Source organism: Macrosteles quadrilineatus, unplaced genomic scaffold (genome assembly GCF_028750875.1).
Source record: "Macrosteles quadrilineatus isolate MER2022 unplaced genomic scaffold, UCM_ALF_1.0 Scaffold_6__1_contigs__length_79288215, whole genome shotgun sequence".
Classification (NCBI taxonomy): Eukaryota; Metazoa; Arthropoda; class Insecta; order Hemiptera; family Cicadellidae; genus Macrosteles; species Macrosteles quadrilineatus.
Window position 1 is genome coordinate 67,163,684 of NW_026542599.1, and position 25,185 is coordinate 67,188,868.

The 25,185-nt window shown below is 32.2% G+C and overlaps 1 protein-coding gene across 2 annotated transcripts in view; it reads left to right on the top strand.

Moving 5' to 3' along the window:
- LOC128997234 (regulator of G-protein signaling 20) overlaps nt 1-24,880 on the top strand; it is a 178,017-nt gene extending 153,137 nt beyond the window's left edge. For both annotated transcript variants that reach the window (XM_054422845.1, XM_054422846.1), the window contains exons 3-6: nt 15,317-15,403; nt 21,542-21,603; nt 23,087-23,253; nt 24,372-24,880. In XM_054422845.1, the coding sequence (XP_054278820.1) occupies nt 15,317-15,403; nt 21,542-21,603; nt 23,087-23,253; nt 24,372-24,620 (565 nt within the window). In that variant the 3' untranslated portion in view covers nt 24,621-24,880. The remainder of the gene's footprint in view (nt 1-15,316; nt 15,404-21,541; nt 21,604-23,086; nt 23,254-24,371) is intronic.
- The last annotated feature ends 305 nt before the right edge of the window (nt 24,881-25,185 follow it).

The window sequence follows — 25,185 nt, forward strand, 5'->3', positions numbered from 1 at the left end:
TTTAATTAATAGTAATAAAGATTATTACTATTGAAAAATGTTCTTTTGTTGTATTATGATTAGAAAGTTTATATTATAAAAACACCACATACCCCTTTGGAATTTTTATCTTAAACATAACAGACATCAAAATGCATTAAGCAGGTATGTAATAACTATTATACATATTATAAAACACAAAAATAGTAAAACGATAATTCAAGGTAGCCCATGAGGCTAATAATTTGTACAAAATAATTACTAGAATATATATAGGGGCTATTGCCCCTACAAGCCACTAGTAGTGGGTATCGTTAGAAAGAATTTTCTACAATCACCTTGAAGATGCTACACACCTTGGCGAAATAAATTGAATAAAACTCGTGAAAATCTGCAAGAACAAAGGTTACAAAACAAAGTACTGTAACTTAAACAATTTAACAGGACAAGTGTGATTAAGACAAAATATTATGAAAATGGTCTAGATTATGCTCACGATGAGTAACTGCATGCAGTATTCATAATTCACTTATTCACATTAAATGTTGAACTTGTTCCAACGAGACCTGCCAAAGAGTTGCACTAAGACTTAGAATATTGTAATAAATTACTGACTTCACTTAATAATGACTTAAAATACATTCATCCTATTCGCGCTGAGATTAAATTAAGAAAATTACCCACGTTTAATAAATCGGCTATTATGCTAAATGCTTGGTACTGTTTGACGAAACAAGACTAAATTAGTTGAAATTGACCATCATTTAACGAAATGGTCAAAGTAATATAATAATAAATTCAAAAATGGCAGACAGTATTCAAACTAAAGTTTTACTTAATATTGATTTGTTACATAAACCTTTTAATATTTGATGACGTTGGAAGACCATTCGATGACATATTTCTTTAAATCCATTGCAATTGTGACAAACAATCAATACCTCAACTGTGGCATATTTTATACAATTACCCTAGTGTTTTTTTTTGACGTACAAAGACTACTCAATGGCATGATTATATTTCAAATCTCTTAGTTTTCATAACTAATCAAGACCCCATCGATTGCGAAAATAAAAATAAAATCTCTCTGTTTTCATATCTCATCAAGATTCCTCTACAGCATAATTATAAAAAACCTCTTCAAGACTCGATAGCGTAATTACTTTTTCAAATTTGTTTGTAATAATTTGACTTAAGGAAACTTAATGGTGTAATTATATCATAACCCCTTTTGGTATCGGCATTACTTAAGAATACCCCCATTAATTATCTTATTTTTATGAAATCCATTGGTGATTCCACAATTTTTATCAAGAAAGTCAGCTCTTGGTTGTTAGCTTGAGCATTGGGGGATGTATGATTTCTGAAAGGTTCCAATAAACTTGAAGTTTTGAATTGCTTTCGCATAAAAATGGCACAATCTTTACAACAATATGACGTTCAAACTTATTCTAGACAGACCCTTTGACAACACCTAGCCAGCTTGGTTATAATTTTGAACTCTAGTTAACGCTAGTTAGCTAGTTAGCTCCATGGAACCAGTCATATATCTTTATTATCTGGGTGTAATGAGGTATTTTAAATTTGATTCAGATACTTCATAATTTTTTAGATCCTTTAGGTGACATAACCCTGGAAGACATCCAAAGCTGAAAACCGATGCTGACAGAATCTGGAACGATCGGGTCTTCTTAATTTATCTTCCCTTATAGCCAGCACTTTCTTTGTTTCACAATTTTACATACACTTCCCTTTTTGTTACAACGGTGCGGGTTTGTCATTAGTTAGATATATCCCGAATGACCCGAATGCTTGTAAGCCTTTATTGTTAATAGTACAATCGTGGATTTTTTAAGCCACTTAATTAGTAATTATTTGTGAAATTTAGAATCGGCACACTCCAAACCAATCGAATTTGAAACTCAAAATCAAATCAGCATTCTTAAGGCGTTGTGATGGCAGAGAGCGTTTTCTTTCAGTAATCCAATATAACAGCTTGACAATCGTTGAATAGTACACATTTTGATCCATCATTATTTTTTAGTACTGTACAGTTAAATATGAATATCCAATAATAATTACGGATTACTTATCAGTTTGCCAACATACGGCAAATAAATACTCCCGAAAGTTAGGTCGATTTCCGCTATCGGAAAGCCAGTAATTATGTTAAGCCTGGCGTCCAAACCTCAGCCTTTCCCACACACACACACACACACACACACACACACACACACACACTTTTCCAATGAAGAAAAACTTCAATATATTTCCCTTGTGAAATAATACCCGATCGAGTAAATTCTAGCTGGAGTATAGCTATAGATACTAAAGACTTTTACCATTAAATCTGCTAGTACCTCGTCCATGAAACGCAAAAAATGTCCATTTTTTATTTTGTTTACTGTTAATTTTGTGGAAAATGTCTCATAAATAAGTGTGGTGAATAGTTATTTATTTATAAACAATAATTACTCCTAAAACGATTTTTTTAACACCACTCAATACATGTTATTGGTTAACAATGGGAATGTGCAAAAATAACTAGTTTAAAACTATGTACGAGAGTTTGATAGCTTAAGAGGGGTTTGCAAAAATAATTTAAGAAAATATGAGCAAATTTAAATTAAACCATTTATTAAGATTCAGTATCCGGTTTTAAGGACCAAATTTCGGTGAACTAAAAGACGTTTAATAAAATGTTTAATTAATGACTTACGTACACCTATTATAACTCGAAAACTATGTATACAGATGAAACTATGCATAAATAATTATTTGATATTGCTGACAAAATTACAAAATGTGTTTTAAGAATTAGCAGAAGCGTTTCAATTAAGCAGGTGTAATTTGTGCCTAGATAAGGGTTGCATAGCAATTAGGCCCATTATGGGACAAGTAGCTTCTTACACAGGCTTCAAATGTTAATTAGGCACGCACAGAGAATTCTTCCTTAGCTTTGTCATAAAGCTGTCCGTGTGATAATTTACTTAAGTAGGCACTGCATTTTACACCAATGACTATTGTGGTTATATAGTCAATTGTTTAACTGTGCTTATTTAAACAAGTAGAGATAATACAGGGTGAGGCAATGAGAGCATCCCCTTTTACACTGTCACATATTAAACTTTGCAACAATGAACGAACAGCTGTGTTTATAATCTTAAAACTATGACACTGCATCAAATAACAAAAGTTATTAGTTATCGTTTGGATTTGAACCCGGGATCTCAGGGACAGAACACCCTCGCCCCTAGTTTACACCTCAGTCTATATGGAAACATATTCAGTAGGCTAATAATACTTTCTTGGTTCATATTCTGAAAATGTGTTAAAGATACTTTTTGAATAATTCAAGAAAAATATTTTTCCTACAGCCACCTGACAAAGTGGCCTTCCTTGCACTAATAATAGCACAGAAGGTTTCTAATTGCTGAATTTACTTACTTTTGCCGCACTCCAGTATTCCAACCAAACAACACAAAACAGCATGCTTTTATTAGGCACGAAATACGTGTACGTTTCAAAATAAGTTGGAAACTTTAAAATATTACGACCACGATCAGGTGCAGCGTTTACCATTTCGTCAATGTTTGGATTTAACCTAACCTAAAAACGTGTCGAACAGTGTTTGAATGACCAATTATTTATATACTTTATAGTAACTGTAGGAAAAATATAATGTGTAACACGAGTGCAAACTGCCTTTCAAGAGAAACCTTCACACTCGCCTACGGCTCGTGCGTAAACAGAGCAATGTGCTGCAAAGTGCCACTTCGCCCACTAGTTACACAAATAACGATTTATCCCTTAATTATCTTTATGAAACCAATCTTTACAGATGTAATTAAACACTTTAAAGATGTCATCGAATTGCTACAGAAAGCTTGAAAGCTTCCATTTAACCAAAGCAAATATCTTTGTCTGCTGATTCTGGGAACAGGTTTCAATTAAGACAGAGAAAACCTTTCGGGTTTTCTTACTCGAGTTTCTTTTCTCATTTTCTCCTCACGGTAAAAGTAAGAAAGTTAATACAAGTTTACTCATTCAAGTCACGCCTATATTTTTGTGATTGTTGAAAATTAGTTTCAAGCTCACTAGACAAGCATGGTTTGGTTTCCAAATTTGATTTTGCCGCAAGGGTCGACTCCAGGGTCAAAAGGGTGGCTGAAAAATGTGTAAATAACTTTCAATTTACTTGAAAAAGATTAAGATATTTTTTCCAAATTTTTCTTAAAAAGATTAGTTTTAGATTTTCTGAGTCATATTATTTAAATCTTACATCACTGTTGTCCAGATCTCCAGCACTCAATATATTTACACAAATGTGTATACTAATCGATGTATCAATTCAGGTAGGTACATGTGCCCAAAGTAATTAGTGTTATAGTTTTATATTTAGACATTTAAAGGTTTTAATTTGTTGTCCGCGCTTCGAGGTTTGTTTGTGTGGTTTTAGCTATGCTTGTTCGACTAGTACTGTTATTTAAAACACTCATTCACTAAACACACTTAATAAGTTAAGACAATTATATTGTTATGTTAATTCTATGTTCACTTAGCTTGTCATTCTCGACCGCCATTAGGTTATTGCTAGAATTTTATAATAAATACTACATACATATTGATACAACAGTTTAGAGTGCAATGAGTCGACGATAGTCAAATTATTTTTCTAACAAAAAATTTTGGTCAAATTGAACGTCACTTGCACTACTTAGGCTATTCATGTGTGCCACTACAATAACCGTGGTTAGAGGTGTAAATATATAATACTTCTGTCTTCAACACGTGACTAGAATTCACAGATTAATGTTCAACGAGCCAGAAATTTTATTAATGTTCGGATTAATACTTATTTGCGCCATCCGACCAAACTTAAATATTGTTGAACACGTATCTACCAATGTAGATTGATTTATTTCATACAATTTCTCCGTAAAGCAAACTCTGAATTAAACCATATCGTGATTTTACAGAATTTAGATTTTATTTGCATTTTATACTTTGAGTCGAGATAATTGTCCTAAACGAGTTATCATATACAAATTACGTAATGTTCTTTTAAAGACCAGCGTTCTTCTTAGGTTAAACTGCAGCTTAAGGTGGGTTCCGTGATAACAGACAGGTTCCATTATCCAAAGACTATAGAGTGGATAACAGCATAATTTTTTTCCACCTTGCTACATTTAGAGAGAAACTATAAAGATAAAACATTATACCGCTGTGTATGTGAGATGACAATTAGTTCCCTGAAAACTTTTAATTCACACAAACCAAGTACGTGAACAAAAAAGAAAAACCGTTATTTAATTAGATACTCCAGTCTATAGCTTTTTGGTAATTATTTGTCATAATACATTTAGTATAAAAACGATTAAGTCAAGTCAAGCAAAGCTGAGCTACCTACTACTGTTCCACAAAACCTTTGTGGTGTGATATTCTAATCATAGGATCAGATAAGTCGTTCCTCAAGCAAAACTTTAAATTCTGTTGTTCCCAAAGCATTTGGCAATCAGCTTCGATGGTAATCCTATATCAAATAATTATCGCTTTCCTTAAAATAATTTCTATAAACCAGACACCACCACATCTAGTACATTATCATTTCCATTCGCAAGAAAAGCTCAGCCACCCACGTGATTAACCCATAACGTATGAGACAGCTATGGTCCTTACTATACAGGACACGTAGCTCAGTATCGAAGCAGGACTAGTGTACGGATCCTTGTAGTCTCATCTATATTGAACCCGCGTGTGTCGACCACCATCCTGTCATCCGGTCGTGTCCTTAGTCCTGCCTGAGTCATCCAGTAACTGGCAGGTCCTGCGAGATGTCCTGTAACCTCAGGTACTGTTATTGTATACAACACTTGTGTGGATTTAATGTAAAGCTTTAAGCTATATCTGTAGTGTGTGTAGCTGTACTATCTCCAGTTGTCTTGACCTTAGTCCTGTCTGAGTCATCCAGTAACTGGCAGGTCCTGCGAGATGTCCTGTAACCTCAGGTACTGTTATAGTATACAACACTTGTGTAGATGTAATGTAAAGCCATCAAGCTATATCTGTAGTGTGTGTAGCTGTACTATCTCCAGTTGTCTTGACCTTAGTCCTGTCTGAGTCATCCAGTAACTGGCAGGTCCTGCGAGATGTCCTGTAACCTCAGGTACTGTTATTGTATACAACACTTGTGTAGATGTAATGTAAAGCCATCAAGCTATATCTGTAGTGTGTGTAGCTGTACTATCTCCAGTTGTCTTGACCTTAGTCCTGTCTGAGTCATCCAGTAACTGGCAGGTCCTTCGAGATGTCCTGTAACCTCAGGTACTGTTATTGTATACAACAATTGTGTAGATGTAATGTAGCCATCAAGCTATATCTGTAGTGTGTGTAGCTATCTCCAGTTGTCTTGACCTTAGTCCTGTCTGAGTCATCCAGTAACTGGCAGGTCCTGCGAGATGTCCTGTAACCTCAGGTACTGTTATTGTATACAACACTTGTGTAGATGTAATGTAAATCAATCAAGTTAATCTTTCTAGTCTGTGTTAGCTGTAACGACAAGCTTTTTTCTTTTGGATACTTTAGTAGAAACCTGGGTCGATCCAGCCAGTTGAAAATGCTGCTGTCAAATAATTTTATGGACTTCGGTTGTCTAAATTCCCCTTGAAATTTTTTAACATAATTACTATAAATATCCATTTTGGGGAAATCTGGAGGCGTAATGAGAAAAATTCAAACATTATCTTCTCTACTGCTTTCCTTTATTTTTTTTGAAACCTGGACAGCTCAAAAAGTAGTTACAGCCCCTAGATCTGCTCATGAGTAGAAATGTCATCAATGTGAACTAGCTATGACTAATTTTATATAAATTGAACACGATTCGATAAGTATATAACTGAGTGTGCTATTGTCAAAATAAAATGTTATCGTTCTACGAACTAAAATGTTATATATGATAGTTGATGTGGAATAAACTATGCAATTGTATACAGTAAAATGTCCTTCCAGTTTGAATTTGGTTTGAATATAAACGCATTCAACAGAAATCAATATCAATACCATTCAACATTTCGCACCTCTACCTATAAGTGGCGTGAATGTAAACCGTAGTGTAAAGTTGGCACCTCTGCAGTAAACATTGCAGAATTGCCAACCTAACGTAACTTAACAGTTAGCCAACATGATAATGGTACATAGCTTGTTATATGTACACAAACATGTGAACAGTGCTTGTGTTGGCATCCCTGCAGTAAACATTGCCGGTGGTCGCTTGTTAGAGGAGCAGTATTGCCAACATAACATCACCACACAGTTAGCCAAAATGATAATAGTTATAATACATACTGTAGCTTGTTATAATCGTTCGAACTAACGGGTGAACAGTGCTTGAGTTGGCATCCCTGCAGTAAACATTGCCGGTGGTCGCTTGTTAGAGGAGCAGTATTGCCAACATAACATCACCACACAGTTAGCCAAAATGATAATAGTTATAATACATACTGTAGCTTGTTATAATCGTTCGAACTAACGGGTGAACAGTGCTTGAGTTGGCATCCCTGCAGTAAACATTGCCGGTGGTCGCTTGTTAGAGGAGCAGTATTGCCAACATAACATCACCACACAGTTAGCCAAAATGATAATAGTTATAATACATACTGTAGCTTGTTATAATCGTTTGAACTAACGGGTGAACAGTGCTTGAGTTGGCATCCCTGCAGTAAACATTGCCGGTGGTCGCTTGTTAGAGGAGCAGTATTGCCAACATAACATCACCACACAGTTAGCCAAAATGATAATAGTTATAATACATACTGTAGCTTGTTATAATCGTTCGAACTAACGGGTGAACAGTGCTTGAGTTGGCACCCCTGCAGTAAACATTGCCGGTGGCCGTTTGTTGGAGACGCAGTATTGCCAACCTGTACGTTTAACCTGTTAGCCAACATGATGATGGTTAATAGCTTATTATAATAGCAAAATTGTTAGTATTTAGAATGCCAACCTAACATTGTTTTGAGTAATAGTATTGAGTGGTCGTGGCCGATTTATTTTCGCACGATCGATATACAGTAATTACTTAAATTTTACTAGTTGAAACTAAGAATTATTTGAATAAATTTTGTAAACCCTGTTTATGTATATTTGTATTAGGCTACATAATTATCTCAACACTTAACTAAATATTAAATTAGCAGGAGAATATTTTGGTTAATGCTGTTCGAAAGCACACTAAAGAAAAATCTTAAATGAGATTATTATAATTATATCAACAACATGACCTGTCACTTCTAATGATTGAAACAACCCATATTCTGTACTTTGTAAAATTGGTGACCTGTGATGACAACTCTTCAAGGCTTCAATCAACTGGTTTTAAAACTATACAACAAAATCAATCATCAAGACTTCTGCCATTTCAATTGTATAAGTAATAATTATTTTAAAATCTACCACAAACATATTTTAACTTAGTTTGTAAATCAAACATTTTTTCCAACTTCCTTAGCTCCTTTAAAATAGGTGAATATTGAAAAAAATAAATAAAAGTAACGCAAGTGTGGTGTTGTTGGGAACACTGTGTAAAAAGTAATGTATATTCCTCCTCAAACTGATTAGATTTTTGTTTGTTTTATTTTTAGGTTATTCAAATACAGTACCTACACGTCAAAAGCTAATGTTTTAAGCATCTTCCTAATTATCAACATCTTTCTTAATTATAAAGTGTCAATGAGCAACTACACTCTAAACAAACGTATTACAAATAGTTTTAAAACTAGTTATCTCTAATTATTAGTATTTCGTGTTGCACTTGAAACTATTACACAGGTTTAACATTTTAATTAAAGGAATGGAATATTATACTGTTATAATATTTTAATTAAATTTATTTAAAACTGTATTCTTTGACATGAACTCAAAAGCAGTTCTCTGTTGTGAAATGTAGTTGTAACTTTTGGTCGAGTAAATTATTAACTTTTGTATTTTATTCCAACTCGATGGACATCATGAAGAGTATTCCACTTTGTATTACAATTTCAAATACTGCCATACATGAGTTCAGGGAATTGGGGGAATAAACTTTGTATTCACTAATTTTAGTAAAATACAAAAATATCAGCAAAGTCCTACTTAAATAAAAATTATGCTTACTAAATGAAGGGGTTTGGGTAGATTTATTTTATTATCCATTGAAGTAACCACATAGCATTTTTGAGGGAAATTTAGATTTGTACAAATCCGGGGATACTTTTGTGGTTTTTGTATTATTCTCATGATATTAAAAGAAATTTTATTATTGTTTAAGCATCTATTATATTAAATGAATTATGATTCATATATTTAAATACAGTACCTAGAATAATATGCAAAGGAGGTAACATTTTCTGGCTGCACTTTAGTAAAAGTCCTACACTCTTTCGAATGAATATATAGATCAATATATCGATTACTTCATTCGATATATCAAGTTTGGTTAGTTAAGTTAACCTAACCCAACTAACCGAATAAAGTAATCGATACATCGAATAATCCATACACCGATATTTTAATTCGAATGAGTGTAGGACGTAAACTAAAGTGCAGCCAAATATCTTGTCTAAAAACAAAGACATAGAGTTGTAACAATTAATTCGTTTATAGTTAACAAAATACTATAACTACGATCATACGAGCACATCGAACTAAATACACGATTACTAATTAGATAAATGTCCAATTGAGAGACAGAAATAAGCCATAAACAAGGAACGGTAATTAGTTTATCAATTATTACTACCACTGTATGTCAAAACTAATTAAACGATACGGTCGACTCTTTATAATTTAATATCGACATATAAACATGTTTGAATCACTACACATGTAAATTTATATAATTAGCTGGCGAGTAGTTGAATATCTTCTATTATTAAAATATTGAAACCTGTAATGGAATTGTTGTTGATTTAATTTTACTTATCACTGTTGAATTAATTTTAAGGTATTTTCCATGAAGATTTTGAAGAATATCGATATGAATTTGTATGGATATAAATATTAGTATTGAAAACCTATTTCTTAGCCTAAAAGCTAAAAGTTAGCATTAAAATAGCGTAAGATTTTAGGTAAACACTATGGCAATTTACCCTTTTTTAGTGAATGGAAAATATAAAACTATAATATCGCTGAAAGTATTCAATCTCGAATCGCGTTCTAGTCGAATTTTCAATCTTGTTCGGTCATTAAATTGTGTAATTACAAATTCAAAATCTAAAACAGTTTTCTATCAAATTACACTATGTATAAAACGTTTTACTTTTAAAATCATATCAGAAACACTTGTTTTTTGTAAAGTTAAATATATTAAAATTGGTTTATTTAACAATTTTTGATTACCATTCAGTAGAGTGGAGTTTTATTCCGTGTTATAATAAGCGTTTACAAAATGTATTTCGAGTTTTTTGGTAAGTTAACGAATTGCACAAGGTAAATGGGCATTTAACAGAAAATGTCTATGATACGGCATTTCAAAGATTCAACATGTATATTAAATCTATATAATTAATACGCTACATGGATCTTTGTAGGATGAACTTCTCCGCCATGTCTTAACCGATTTTATCCATTTTTCTCCGTTACCAATAACCGTACAAAACACTTTGATATACTAAATTATTTATTTTTTTAATCCATTTAAAAAGGTTTAAAGATAAATTGGGAATTTTGTGTTTTGAGGGTAAAAAATGAGAACAATGAATTTTTACCCCATAAAACCCCCCATTCCCATGGTCCGATCATGCTGGTTCGCAAACTCATTTAAGTATATCTCGCCTTACACCTTTAAACCAAATTTCATCAAAATCGGACAAAAATTACTCAAGTTATCACGTTCATGGACTTGTATATAAAAAATTTTTAACGAATTGTGTTTTTCAGCCTCTAAGCAAGACCTCAAAACGAAAAAGTAAATCGGTCCTATGACCAGGTCTTACCATGAGTACTACCGTAATAACTTATTCCCTGTATGGGAAATTCGCTATAATAACAAATTCACTGGTTGGATAAGTTTAGAATCGCAGAGGATGGGAAAATAGTTGTGAGAGATTTGTGTCTTAGAAAACACTAGAGATGTTGAATACAGACGCCAACGCGTTTTATGGGGACTGCAGTTTGGCGAAAGGCCAGAAGTTATGTTTTTGCTTGAAATCTATTAGGATGGCGCCAGATCTTGCTTTTTACCACACAGGTTCAAACTGGTGTCCAAATATTTTAATGTATATTTAAAGATTATTTCTGATCAACCCACTTCGTGTTACTTGTAGGCCTACAGGTTGTAAACATAATGCTAAAAATGGTGAAATTAAAAATATTTGTTGAAGAGATTATGCAAATTTAGCAAACAACATACCTAATATCTTTTATATTATATCCAGGTGGTAATTTTAGACTAGATTGTTTGCAAATTTTGATTTGATTTTGTACAATTAAGTAGAATGTAGAGACTTTTTGTAATTCGGTAGGCCTAAACTGCAGTGATCTGCGTGCATGCCTTAGAAATGTATACGAATAGTTTAATCAATAACAAAAGATAATTTTTTCAATCATTACAGATTCTTGGCTGGTTTTACGTGTTTTTGGAGGATTTTTCGAGACTAGTTATAATAGTAGTGTTGATTTAGCATAGCATTCGTTAAGTTTCATCGCGGATATTAGTTTTCGAAGTCAGTGTGTTATATTTTTAAGTTAGATTTTTTCACGATCCAGAAATTTAAATATACTTTGACGTTGAATAAACAGACTGAATGATTGAGAAATGGTTATTTGTGTAACCAGTGTTTGCACTCGTATTACAAATTATATTTTCTCTACAGTTACTATAAATCATATAAATTATTAGACTTTCAAACACTGCACAACACGTTTTTAGGTTAAGTTGAATCTAATTGAACAAAATGGGAAACGCTGCACCAGCTGATCGTAGTCGTAATATCTTTAAGGGATGCCAACTTATTTTCAAGCGTACACGTTCATAATAAAAGCACGCTGTTTTGTGTTGTTTGGTTGGAATACTGGTGTGCGCCAAAGTAAGGCTTTCTGAAATACAGTAGAGTCCCGCAAACTTGACGTAATGTGGACTGGAAGGGTGCCGAGTTTGTGAAATTCCGGGTTATCGGGAACTAGGGTTAAAAGTAAGAACAATACAATTTCTAAGCTTATTAACTGCCTCTTTTATTTATATTTATATTACAAGTTAGTATTAGGTCATCAGATCTGGTACAACAAATCGTTAGTACGAGCTACGAATGATTTGACTTGTGCTGGCTTTAGTTCATGTTTGACTTGGACTCCAAAACTTACTAATTTTCTGAGCCAGGTGATGGCAGAGTTATCCAGACAGCCGGGTTATCGAGTGCTATGTTTGCGGGACTCTACTTATAAAAAATATTTAAATAGCCTAAAGAATAAGTTTTGAGTATCAAGACTTTTGTGCCAAACTTTTGTCTCTTCTCTGTTGTTTACTTAACAACTTCTCAGTCGCTATCTCAGATATAAACTTTTTGTTGGTTTCTTTATTGCTATCCTCCTTGAATTGTCACCACTTGTTATGTTCCTTCCTCTCCATTGTTTCCCTTTTCACACCTGCAGCAGGTAGTAAATTAAAGTGGGATTCACGGTAAATACACAATAATAAATGAAAAATTTTAGTAGGCCACTACTACCAATTTTACAGTACTTAATTTATTGATTAGGTTAGGTTAGGTTAGGAAGAAGTCTGCAAAACTGTAGTAGGCCACTACTACTACTTTTTGCAGTACTTTATTCATTGGTATCGAATGTACTTGAAGAAACTACATGACTTTTTCCCAGTCATATACGTGTAAAAGTATTAACTACTGCAGCCAAAGATAGCAAAGAAAACTGATATGTTACATAGTTAATTTTACGTTCTAACATAAAAATCATCTAATAAAACATTACCAGATGGTACAAAATCACAATCAATACCAAGCGTGCCACAAAGAACTTTTTGTAATAAAAGAAGTTATTTTAGGAATAAATAGATGTTTCTGTTGGCAAGTCTTCAGTTTTTAACAAGAAATACCGAAGGTTTAGGTTCCCGTTATAGACAATTAGAAAGAGGTCTTCCAATTGAGAATATCTAAGCTGCATATGGACACAAGTCAGGATACAATAGTAAAACACAATTGTAACTAATAATTAAAGTACGATAGTTATTAACTAATCAACGTAACTAATATTTTTTGAGGGGAGAAATTTAGGAGCATTGTACGCGGTAGCTCAGCTGGAAAAAAAATTATCAACTTGACTTGATATAAGATCCAGGTTCGATTTAAAATTTAAACTTTTGTCACACACGAGAAATCATAATTATAAAAATAATAGTTTATACAACTTTCACAAGTGTCAATAAAATCATATCCAGGACCGAGATATTTGGCCTCTTCTACATTTAATGATGTTAATTGCCTTAAGTGACTGATGGTTGCATGTAATGTAAAAAGCTTGTTGGTCTTTTCTTCGGTCAGTGGGCTATCAATTTTAGTTAACAAACAATCTTGCGCAATATTATTTTTGTTTTCTTTATTGAAATCCGTCCTTAGAATCATTTTACTCAATGATTGTTGTGTATTTGTTTATGGTAATCCACTAATTGCACTTAGCAACATACTTTCGGCACAGGATCGGGTCTAAGATCATAATTTGTCTACTAGTGTAATCTTTATGAATAGACATTTATTTATTTGTTTATTCATTTATTTACGTATTTATTTATTTGTTTATGTATTTATTTATTTGTGTATTTATTTATTTGTTTATTTATTAGTTTATTTATTTATTTGTTTATTTATTTATTTGTTTGTTTATGTATTTATTTGTTCATTTGTTTATTTATTAATTTATCTATTTATTTATTTAGTTATTTATTTAATGAACAACCCATTATATAACAGGATCATTATACAACTTGGTTGTTTTGTAAGACGTGGAGATTTAGTAATCTAATAATATATTATCTCTTTATGTATTTATAAAAATAACCACGGTACTCATTTAGTCATTAATTTATTCTACCTTAGATGAAATCCCGTTTTACCATGGATTCGTACTTTCATACAAGTTGAAAAAAAGACATCAAGCTTTACAACATAAGAGAAATTTTAAATAAACTATTAATAAATATAGTTAGATTGTACCGTGTGAACATTTTAAACTAGCTAACCTATTTCAAAAAAGTTGATGACTATTAAGACCATAACACAATAAATTCAATGCATTATACAGTATTGCAAATATTCCCCTACTAGTACCCTACTATCTTTCTTTGTATTACATCGTCCGATTTGTCCAACTGACATTACTAAATACCTTCATATTGATAAACGTGTCTGTTATAAAAAAATGTTAGGTAGGTAAAAACCTTTATAAATTATATCAGTCTCGACCGGGCCTGAAAATGACCGGGTTGACTGGTTCAAATCTGTCACCATTGTAAATAATGTTACAATATTTTACTTCTTCTCATACTTATAATGATAGAAGACGAATACGATAGGAATTACTAGATTCGAATTGATGAACATAGAAGTATTTTACAAGTGGATTCCGACACAGTTTTCAGGGCAATATATAAAGAGGACTCTTGTAAAGAGGACCCAAGAGTCCCTAGCAATTAAATTCTTTTCATTCTCCCAGAACATCTATGAGAGTCGTAAATTCGTTTAATGATTGTATTAGTCAATCTGGTCTCCAACCGCATATTTACAGATGACCCATACATCCTTGAGATTTTAATACGATATCTGTACAGAATTAGGGTACAATTTTATCTTTAAAGATTTTGTATCAAGATGTTATATTAAAAAAGTACTATCCAAACGATTTTAAAAATAAGTTCATCCACCAGAAAACCAAATAAAGTAAAAAATAGTGTTAATAATTATAATTACGTCGCGTTTTAAAAGTAAAGGAATTAAATATCTATGTTAAAGATTTACAGTATACAACACGAAACCACGAAATCTGTAGCAATATAAACTAAATCTCTTTATGAAATTTTTCCTTGGTGGGTTTTTGTTACAGACAATTTTTTATTTGTGTTTCAATCCTCCTAATTAAACCTGTCTCAACAGATCAACTTAAATTTTCCTGTCAATATTTTCTACAATTTGTTCCTCCAGATATTGTCTTCATGACCAGTTTTCCATGATCAACGTTGGTTTTGTTTTCATGAGATTCAATTTTTGACTTCCATCTTCTATTTGACAAATGAACTTATTTTGTTCACATGAATGTATTTTTGTTTGTTTTACTGAGTGTGATTTTGTTTTTGTTTCAGCCTGGCTGTTAAGGGAAGCCAAGACAGTGGTTCCAAAGGAAAAGACTCCAATAACTTAGACTCTCTCAACTGTGATGGTGAACCTCCGTAAGTGCATTAATATTTATTTGTTGTTTATTATTGTTTAATGTACAGGGTGTCCCACGAAGAGGTTTAGACCTTTGGTTGTTTACGTAAGCGGTTGTGTATGCACCAAAAGTTTTAAAATTAACACGATAAAATAGGGTTTGCAAATAATTTGTGAGAATTTTAGGATCCTATACACGTTTTGTAAAAATAAGTAATTCTGTTTCAATAAACTACCATGGAGAAAGTTAGGTTATGTTTTGTTGCTTACAGCTGTTCAACATTAGTTAATTGAGAAAAACTTCACAGCGAAGAACAATTCAGTGAACGAATCAGGTAAATTCTTAAGAAAGTAATTTTTATCGCAATCAAATCGGAATTTCATTAAAAAATTTTGACCATTTTTACCAATGTTAAGAAACTGAAATTTACACAAATTACTTTTAAACCCTATTTATGAGATTTTGTAAGGTTTTTAAAATTTCGTTCCATAAAGGCCAAGTAATATACAATTAAATTTCCAAAACTCTTCGTGGGGCACCTATACGAGTATGACTAAGACATGAATGGAACATATCATTGCTAACCGTGTTCGGCTTAAACAGAGCAAGGAACAAGTAAAAACAATATTTTAAACACTTTTTACAAAGTGGTTTGGGTAAATTTTTTGGACTTGTCACTCTTATAATTTTACCTATGTTTTGGCATTTTACTAAACCCATTGACATTGGTGGGATCTTTCTTTGGCCAATGGATGTTTGATATTCATTGGCTGCATGTAGGTCCAATACCATTCGTTATTCGAATGACATATAGTTATGTTTCATAGTTTTGACAAAGCAAGGGGTTTACTAAAAGATACCTAGGAGTATCTCAAACATAGCTTAACATTATAATTTGACCCTCTCGTCCTAAAGGTTCGTTATGTTATTTTCGTTCTCCCCTTTTAATGTTTTCCGTACTCGTCGTCTTCCTAAGACAATATTTGATTAATTTTTAATCCATTCCTAAGACACCTGTTGGAATCTAGTATTATGTTCAAACAATATCTTACTTGAGTTAGGTTAGGTTAGGTAAGGTAAGGTTAGGCTAGTTTAGGTTAAAATAGTAAGACACCTTTGTAACTAATAATTACAGTGCGATAGTTGTATGATGTTCAAACAATGTCATACTTGAGTTAGGTTAGGTTAGGAAAGGTCAGGTCAGGTTAGGTTAGGTTAGGTTAGGTTAAAATAGTAAGACACCATTGTAACTAATAATAACAGTGCGATGTTATCATGTTCAAACAATATCTTACTTGAGTTACAAAGGACACTGTAATGAAATCCTTCCAAACAACTTTGCTCTGATTTTATTCGTTTACCAAACGCTTGACTTTAGTTATTAGAATTATCTTATAAAACTTATCGGATCTGTTTCCTTGAAATCGGAACAGTATTTTGGAGTGCTTGTAGAATTATTGTTTGAAATCGAACACGGTTGTACGTACTTTATGTACAATAAACTTATTTCATGTCAAGTTGAACATAATAGTTTGGAAATTAGACTTATTAAAACATAGTGTTAAAAATATGAAGAATTATAATAGGCTACTCATAAAATATTTGCTACTGGAGCAATATCCGTTGATGTTGTATGTTGAAAAAAGGTCTGTAAGTAATTGATTTTCTCGAGATAGCTTGGGCCTGGATAAATAAATAAACCCTTATTGACCAAGCGTTTTCCATTACAGAGACTTTTTTGCAGAGAAATTCATTTCAGAATAGTATAAAATACCCCCGCCGCAGCAAACCTGGAGAATTTCTATTTTCCTGATTTAACTTTCAATTAAATCTATTTCAATAGCATTAGGTTTAACGAGTACCTAGGTTTGTTTCTACCGGGAGGGTATTCAAGTGTATTTTTAGTAAAATATTAATAGATTAGTATATCTTACTAATATTATAAATCTGAAAGTTTGTGAGTTTGTGTGTGTGTTTGTGTGTGTGTGTGTGTTGCTCAATCACGCATAAACTACTGGACGGATTGGGCTGAAATTTGGCATGATGATAGCTCACATTCCCGATTAACATTAAAGCATATTCTTATCTCAAAAATCCTTTCGGGCTCCGCCCTAGTGGCTCTGTAGTTCCCCATGTTAACCTTATGATTTTTCATATTTAAAAGGAATTAATGAATCTTAACAGCTGTTTCAATTAAAGAAGTTAGCGTAGCGAACGAGCTAACCTGAAGGCAAGTGAGCGCAGCAAACGAGCTCCAACCTAAAGGTGAGTGAGCGTAGCGAACGAACTTCAACCAGGACGTGAATGAGCCATGCGAATACTTATGAAGTTAAACGGGGCAAAGCCCGCGGGTACAGCTAGTACTAAATAAATATCCAAGTTTGTTCAAATATAACCATAAACAAGCATACTTATTTTCCGTAAGAATGACATGGGATTTTTTAATTTAATTTCTGTTTTAATTGTCTCTGTAACGAATAACGGTACAAAAATACTTCAGTATCCTAAATAATCTATAAATAATAATAAGTTATAAAAGAAAATACATGGTGTTTCCGAATTGTCTGGACATATTTTGTGGACTTGTTCCCTGGGCTAAGACAAACATAAAACACTTTATAAGTATGGGTCTAAAGTGCCTAGATTTCTGTCTGTCGGTCTGTTTGTGATTTTTATAAATTATTTTATATCTTGAGAGATTTAAAACTCAATTTAATAGGACTACCATGTTCTCAAGTATGGTAGTCCTATTAAATTGCGTAACCGAATGTAGTAAAAAACTGACAACTCAGTTATTTTTCATCCGATTTTAACAAACAAGAAGGTCTTATTTGATTTGTATTAAAATCTTCTATCCTTTAGGTAAGGCAAAGAATGTTCTTAATATTTACAGTTTTCATGAAATTTGGCATTAAAGATTTTAAATGGCCGCCATATGGAAACGGCTTGAGATATTGGAACAAAATTTTCACAGTTCTTTTTACTTTCAGAACTACACATTCATACCAAATTTTAAATCTCTATCTTGAAAAATGTCCAAGATGTAAAATAATTTATAAAAATCACAAACAGACCGACAGACAGAAATCTAGGCACTTTAGACCCATACTTATACCATAGATGAAGTAATATAATTATATATATAATTATATCATATTATATTACTTCATCTATGCTTATACGGTGTTTTATGTTTGTCTTAGCCCAGGGAACCAGTCCACAAAATATGTCCAGTCAATTCGGAAACACCCTGTATAAAAAAGACGAATTGAAACGGTGTAAAAAGCAAAAATAATGAATTAATAGTAGAGACATTTCAGATGATTAGAATAATGTAACATTTAACGAAGCTAATAACGATATTGTGGCTGGAAGCCAGGTAGGAGAAGATCATTATCCACTCTTAATGATCCAATAATGACTGTACATTTGTCAATAATACTAATAATCAAACTAATTTTTTTTAAATAATAGTATAGGCCTATATAGCTTATCTATGATGTAACAATCAAAATTTACAAACATTTTGTTTTTCGGGAAATTCCCAAATACACAATATTGAGTTTGAAGGCAGTCATTACATTTTCATTTAACTCAAAGTTTAAGTGAAAACTTTTGCAGAAGATTAATTTCATAATTGCCTAAATTACTTACTCTAACACTGACGAAATACAAATTACTTTACTAATTACTTTTTACTCAAGCTTCAAAACTTTCTTTACGTTTTGTAATTCGTTGGTGCCAACGATTTTTTTATGTCTCAAAACTTCACTCTATATACTTAGAAGATTTAGAATCTTCGGATCCTAAATTGACTTTATTCTAAACCATTTATAGGAAAAAAAAATTTAAGTTCCTTTTGTTACAATTAATTGTAGAATATATTTATTTAACTTTTAATTCTACACTATTGGAGCGTTTTTACGGAGGAATCAAATAAATAAAGATAAAGTAGTAAAAATCTAACACAAAGTTTTTACAATCTGTATAGTATAACCAGGATTGCGAGTAACAGAAACAAAAATGTACATAATCAAAGTTTACCCTGTTTTATGACTAAACAATAACGTATTTATTTTTTTTGTATATTTCTGTGATAGTTTCGGTTCACTTAAAATAAAATGGGCATTTTTAATTTATACTAAATGCGTTTAAAATTTGTTTTAATTTGGATAGTACAATTAATTAATTTTCGTTATAAAGTTAGGAGTTTTATGACGCGTGTTTTGTGTTAAAAAGTCATTTCTTTTTTTTACAATTACCTTTCCTAACTCTAATATAACATATATTTATAAAAGTAAAAGACAAATTTTATTCCGCAGGCAAAGTTATGAAGAACCAATCATTGCATATTTTAGTCGCTGTCCAAATGGCCGTTTTAATAATAAACTAGCATTGAACTATATATACTAGCACTCTTTTCAATTATGAACGGATTCGAATGTTTTGAAAAAAAGAATGCTTTAAAGTCACATTTAAAACTTAAATAAAAAATTCAATTATAAATTTAATATATTTTAGCGCTTATCTATGCAATTTATTATAGTATATTAACACTTTGTTAACAAGTTTATGGTGTTATAACCAATCCTTCATTTTTTTACAGGAACAATCTAGGCTATGTCAAAAGCTAAGTTTTTTCTAAAAAACCGTAAACCGGTTTTTATTTTAAACTTTACTTAAGTGTAATTTTTCTTTTTACGTTAAAAGTGATTTAAGCTAAGCTTAAGAACAAAGAATAAATAATAGCACAAGAAATGACATTTAATATGCATGCTTTGAGAACTTACATGAAAAATGAATAGTTTTCGAGGCCATAATACGCTTGAAGGTTAATTAAAGAGATATTATACTGAAACAACTGAATGGATTTGGAGCAATGAGTTTTTTGAAATAATTATCAAACATTCTCCTTGAATGAGCAGTAAATGTTTGAACAAATCCTAGAAGCAGATGCAATTACATTCGTGTATAAAACTTAACATCTAGGACAAAAGTATAACTGTTTTATTTCTGCAATCGTTTCTAAGAAAAGTCAAAGGCTGAGAATACAAAGAGATTTATATTCTTGTTTTGAAGCTGAGAAAGAGTCTCCGGAGAGGGGTGGGAATCTATAATGGAAGAGCTTAACATTAAAATACTCGCTGAAATGTGACATGTAATTTATTCCTATCTTTTGTTCTGTAACTGACAATCCCATTGGGATTGAATAAGGACCTTCTTCATTTATATTTAGATAGCAAGGTATAAGTTAGTATGTTTTACATACGAAAAGAGTGGATACATAAATATGGCGAAATTGTGTGCGTGTGTGAAGATGTTTTCCCTCTATACCTAATGTGTAATAAGGTACTTATTTTTAAACTACTGACATTCTTTGGTATTTTTGTACAACGATTCGTGTTCGATTTTCAGCAGCAAACGAGATAGGAAAATATTGTTTGATTTCAAGTAGCCTCGATATATTGAATTAGTAGAAATAATATCTATTTATGCAATATAAAGTATAAATAATATCTACTTAGCATCAGGGTGTCAAGAAATGTTAAATCTACAGCACACGTTTCTTACATTTTATGGATTATCATTAGCAACAATGAATATTTTTAAATATCTGTACATATAGGTTGGTTGTCAAAATCAACCACTGAACAGTATACATATTTTCAATCTATGCCGCAAATAATGAGCCGCAACGGTCATAAATGTATCCATAGCATTAATGTTAAGCAAACTTTAACCCCACAAGGCTCTAATTAAGTAGACAAAGTTTTAACTTATCAAAGAAACCACTTTGGGATATAAATAACATCCATTATGGTAAGCGAAACTGAATAACAGTATAACAATAGAACCCGTCATTTTCAAAATAAAACAAATGCATTAAACATGTAAAAGTTTTACGCGGTAATCATTTTTCTGATATTTAATTACTGTGTTATTTATTCTTGTCATTAATCGTAGTAAATTCAAAATTAAACATGTGCCTAGCATTATAGTTTATAGTCTATTATTAAGCATTATAGTTATTCACTGAAAAACAAGTTGGAAAATCTAATTTGGGTATAATCAAGTACATAGTCAAAAGAACGTTATTTAAAGTGACATCTACACATATTTTCTTGGTAAATTATGTTCATACGACTTTTTTTTGCAGACCGACGCTAGAAGAAATACGCATGTGGGGAAAGTCCTTTGACAAGCTGATGCGGAGTTCAGGTAAGAAAACAGTTTTTCGAAAAAAAAACATTTGCAGTTTTATATTTTACAGGTATGGTTTATATTAATGACTTACACAGGCATGACTATTTCAGACAGACAAACCAATATCAAACCATTGTTTTGAGTTTAATAAATATTTTGATGGAGTTGAAGCTAGTTGTAATGAATGTGTTAGGATACACCCTTTCTTGTTTCAATATTGTAATACAGTACAATGAATTTGCTTGAGTTTTGGAATGTTTGAGATAAATTAAAACAATTACTAAACCCGATCTTAGTTATTTTTATTATAATAATAAAGTTATTGATCGCTAACTACATATGAGCATTATACAGTATTTTGTTTTGTAAAGTTGTTAAATGCATAAGCTTCTATATAAATTTAGGAAAATATATTAATGATGAAAAATAAACTGTTCTATCATAGCTACAAAAGGATAATGTAGCCAATTTAGCTCTTCAAAAGGCACCCAGTAGTAATTAATTTATAGCTGGACAATGGTGGACAAAGGGCAAAACTACGTTCAGTTATGAATTCGCCAGACTTTGTAAAGTGTGTTAAGCCTGCCTTGTAAAGCCCCTATTGTACCACTCAGCCTTTCTGTTAGCCAATGTAATCTAATAAACCTTTAATTTGTTAGGTTCATGATTTGTTTATGTATACTCTACATAAGGAATACATTTGTGAAAATTAAGTTGTTTATTTGTTTCTGTGGGTGGGTTTATCACAGCGAAAAGTTAGTTCTCAAACATTAACTGTGTTGAAATGTATAATTTAATCACTCTCTTGACTAATGCCATATCTACTAAGGGAGTATGTTTTATACATGCTAATGCCTACATTATTGCATATATAAAACGTGCTCCCTTAGAGGACTTCTCATCCTTATGAAACAGCTGAACCTAATTTTATTGTTGGTTCTGTCCGGTGCACTAGTAGGGCTCACTTTATGCTCACAATTTGTTCCTGCTATTTCAGTCATTTAAAACCTCGTTTAGCCAAATATTACGATTTAATCATAAATAATAACTTGTCCCCTAGTTATATAACCAAACGGTAAAGCAAAAATGAAATTAAAGCTAAAGAAATTTAAACAAAATTTCGTCGACACTATCGATCAGTGTCACCGAACACGAACTAGACACGAAAAACGAGCTTCAAAATTTACAGTGGGGTGAGAAGTCTACTTGTGTTAGTTAGTCTATGATTATAGTTCTTGTTATGTATGGCAATCATCCACTGATTTTATAACCTTTCAGAGTTAATGATTTAGTTTGCATCTAAATCCTTGTTTACGAAGTAAATAAAAACATGTTAAACCCTAGTTTCAAAACTCCAGGTCAGTATAAATAAACTAAATGCTTTAACTCATTTAGGAACTAACCTTTTGATATTCAGTACAACATTAAATAGTGCTAAAACTGTAAAAAAAGTTGATAGTTGATAGCTGAATATAATGTTTACCACCCGGTGTTTCAGCGGGCAGGAAAGTATTCAGAGATTTCCTGCGGTGTGAGTACAGCGAGGAGAACATACTCTTTTGGCTCGCCTGTGAGGAGCTGAAAAGGGAGGCAAATCCCGACGTTGTTGAGGAGAAAGCCAGGTTTATTTATGAAGACTACATTTCCATACTCTCTCCAAAGGAGGTAAGCATTGTTCTTAGCAATCAAAATGAACAGTAAAGTACCTAGTAGCTTTTAATTTGAGGACTGGTTGTCCAACAATTGTTAAGTTGAAAAGGAGTAGTATGTATAATTTTTCAAGATACTACTACGACAGGAACACAAAGCTTTGTAAGAAGACATTGTTGGAGAATGGGCTATCCATATTCTAATACAATGGAAAAAAGAGTCAGAAGTTACTGTGCCATAATCGAATTAGAGCAATATTTATGCCTTCAAGTGACAAAAACAATGTATCTACTTAACAGAAAATCAAGTTTAAAAGGGTTGAAAAATTTAAATATTTTTTGCAAGAGCAAAACTAGCCTAAGAAACTATTACAGACACAGTTACACGAACCACACCAAATGGGTATTCTCACATAATATACAACTTGGGCAATCTTTCAAGTACAATATAAGTGACTATATTTAAGTGCTTGAGCAATTTGCTTATATCAGCACATGGCATTTGATAAATGTACTCAAGAGCCCTTGGAGGCTAGACATTATAGCCACAGCTACCTCTAATACAGTATTAGATGTGGCTGTATTATAGCTCATAAAACAACTACAAGAATGGTATAAAAATTTATAATCCCAACGTGCACTAGATATTTAAATTAAATCACTTTAATATTTGAAAAGTATTTTGAGAGCCCTTTAGCGGATGTGAAATCAACAACGTTACCATTGTCCTTAGGGCTGGCAAATCCAAGTCCAAGATTTCCTTTAGCCTCTTTGACTCCCTTGGAAAACAATTACAAAACTAGAAAGAAAATATCTGATCTTACAGTGCACTAAATATTTAAATTACAATTAATTTGTTATGTCAAAAAAATTTTTTTTTACTGAAAAAACCCTTTAACAGCTGTTGGAAATAAACCAAGATGGCCGCTAGTCTCAAAGGAATCATACTCTTAATGTTGAAGTGGAATGTTGTTGTGTGTTTATGTTGTTGTTACCTGTAACATGTAAAATAATTCTACATTTCCAATTTTTTAGAATGAAATTACAAAAAGTTCATCGTTTGTGTTGATATTTTTTATATAGTCTACATTTATTTAGCAAAATTTCACACCCACAATACCAACCTTTTCACAGGTGAGCTTGGACTCCCGAGTGAGGGAGATCGTCAACAAAAACATGGTCGCCCCGACCCCGCACACGTTCGACGAGGCTCAGCTGCAAATCTACACGTTGATGCACCGAGACTCCTACCCGCGCTTCATCAACTCGTCGCAATTCAAGCAGCTTGCCCAGCTCAACAACAACGGCGACGACGACGCGAGCGTGGCCTGCGGGAGCGGCACGGGGAGCCCCACGCTGGGCGCCAAGCAGAGCAATGCGTAACACACTGACCCACAAACTGGGTCGCTAGAATCGGCAGATCGGTAGAGAAGCAAATTGTTGACAAAATTTACCTTTGGGTGAGGAAATCAGACGATTTTCTTAGGAAGTAATCTTCAGAATAAATTGTGTATACACTGTATTACGATACAGACTCTGTATTGTACGAAATTTGATTCTGGATTACAGAAAAAAGATTGTGATTAATTTCCAAAAGGTATAATTCAAAAGAGTTACTGCTTATATATAGAACGTAATAGTTTATAAATTAAAAGTAATTTTAGGATGATTTGACGATGATTTGACGTCTAATTGATAGGAAAAAATATTTCCAAATTATGTTATCTAAATAAAGTATTATAATTATGGGTTGAATATAATGTAGTGACCATCTCGTATTTTTCGTTGATATAAAATAAAAAATATTTTCCCAAATTTTAATTTAAATTAATTACACGTTAAATTGGTACTTATTATTACGCAAAAAAAAACCATTTTAGTTTTAATAATTACAAACGGCAAAGCTAATGTTCGTATTGCACTCTAGGTTGTTGACATGAAGTCAATA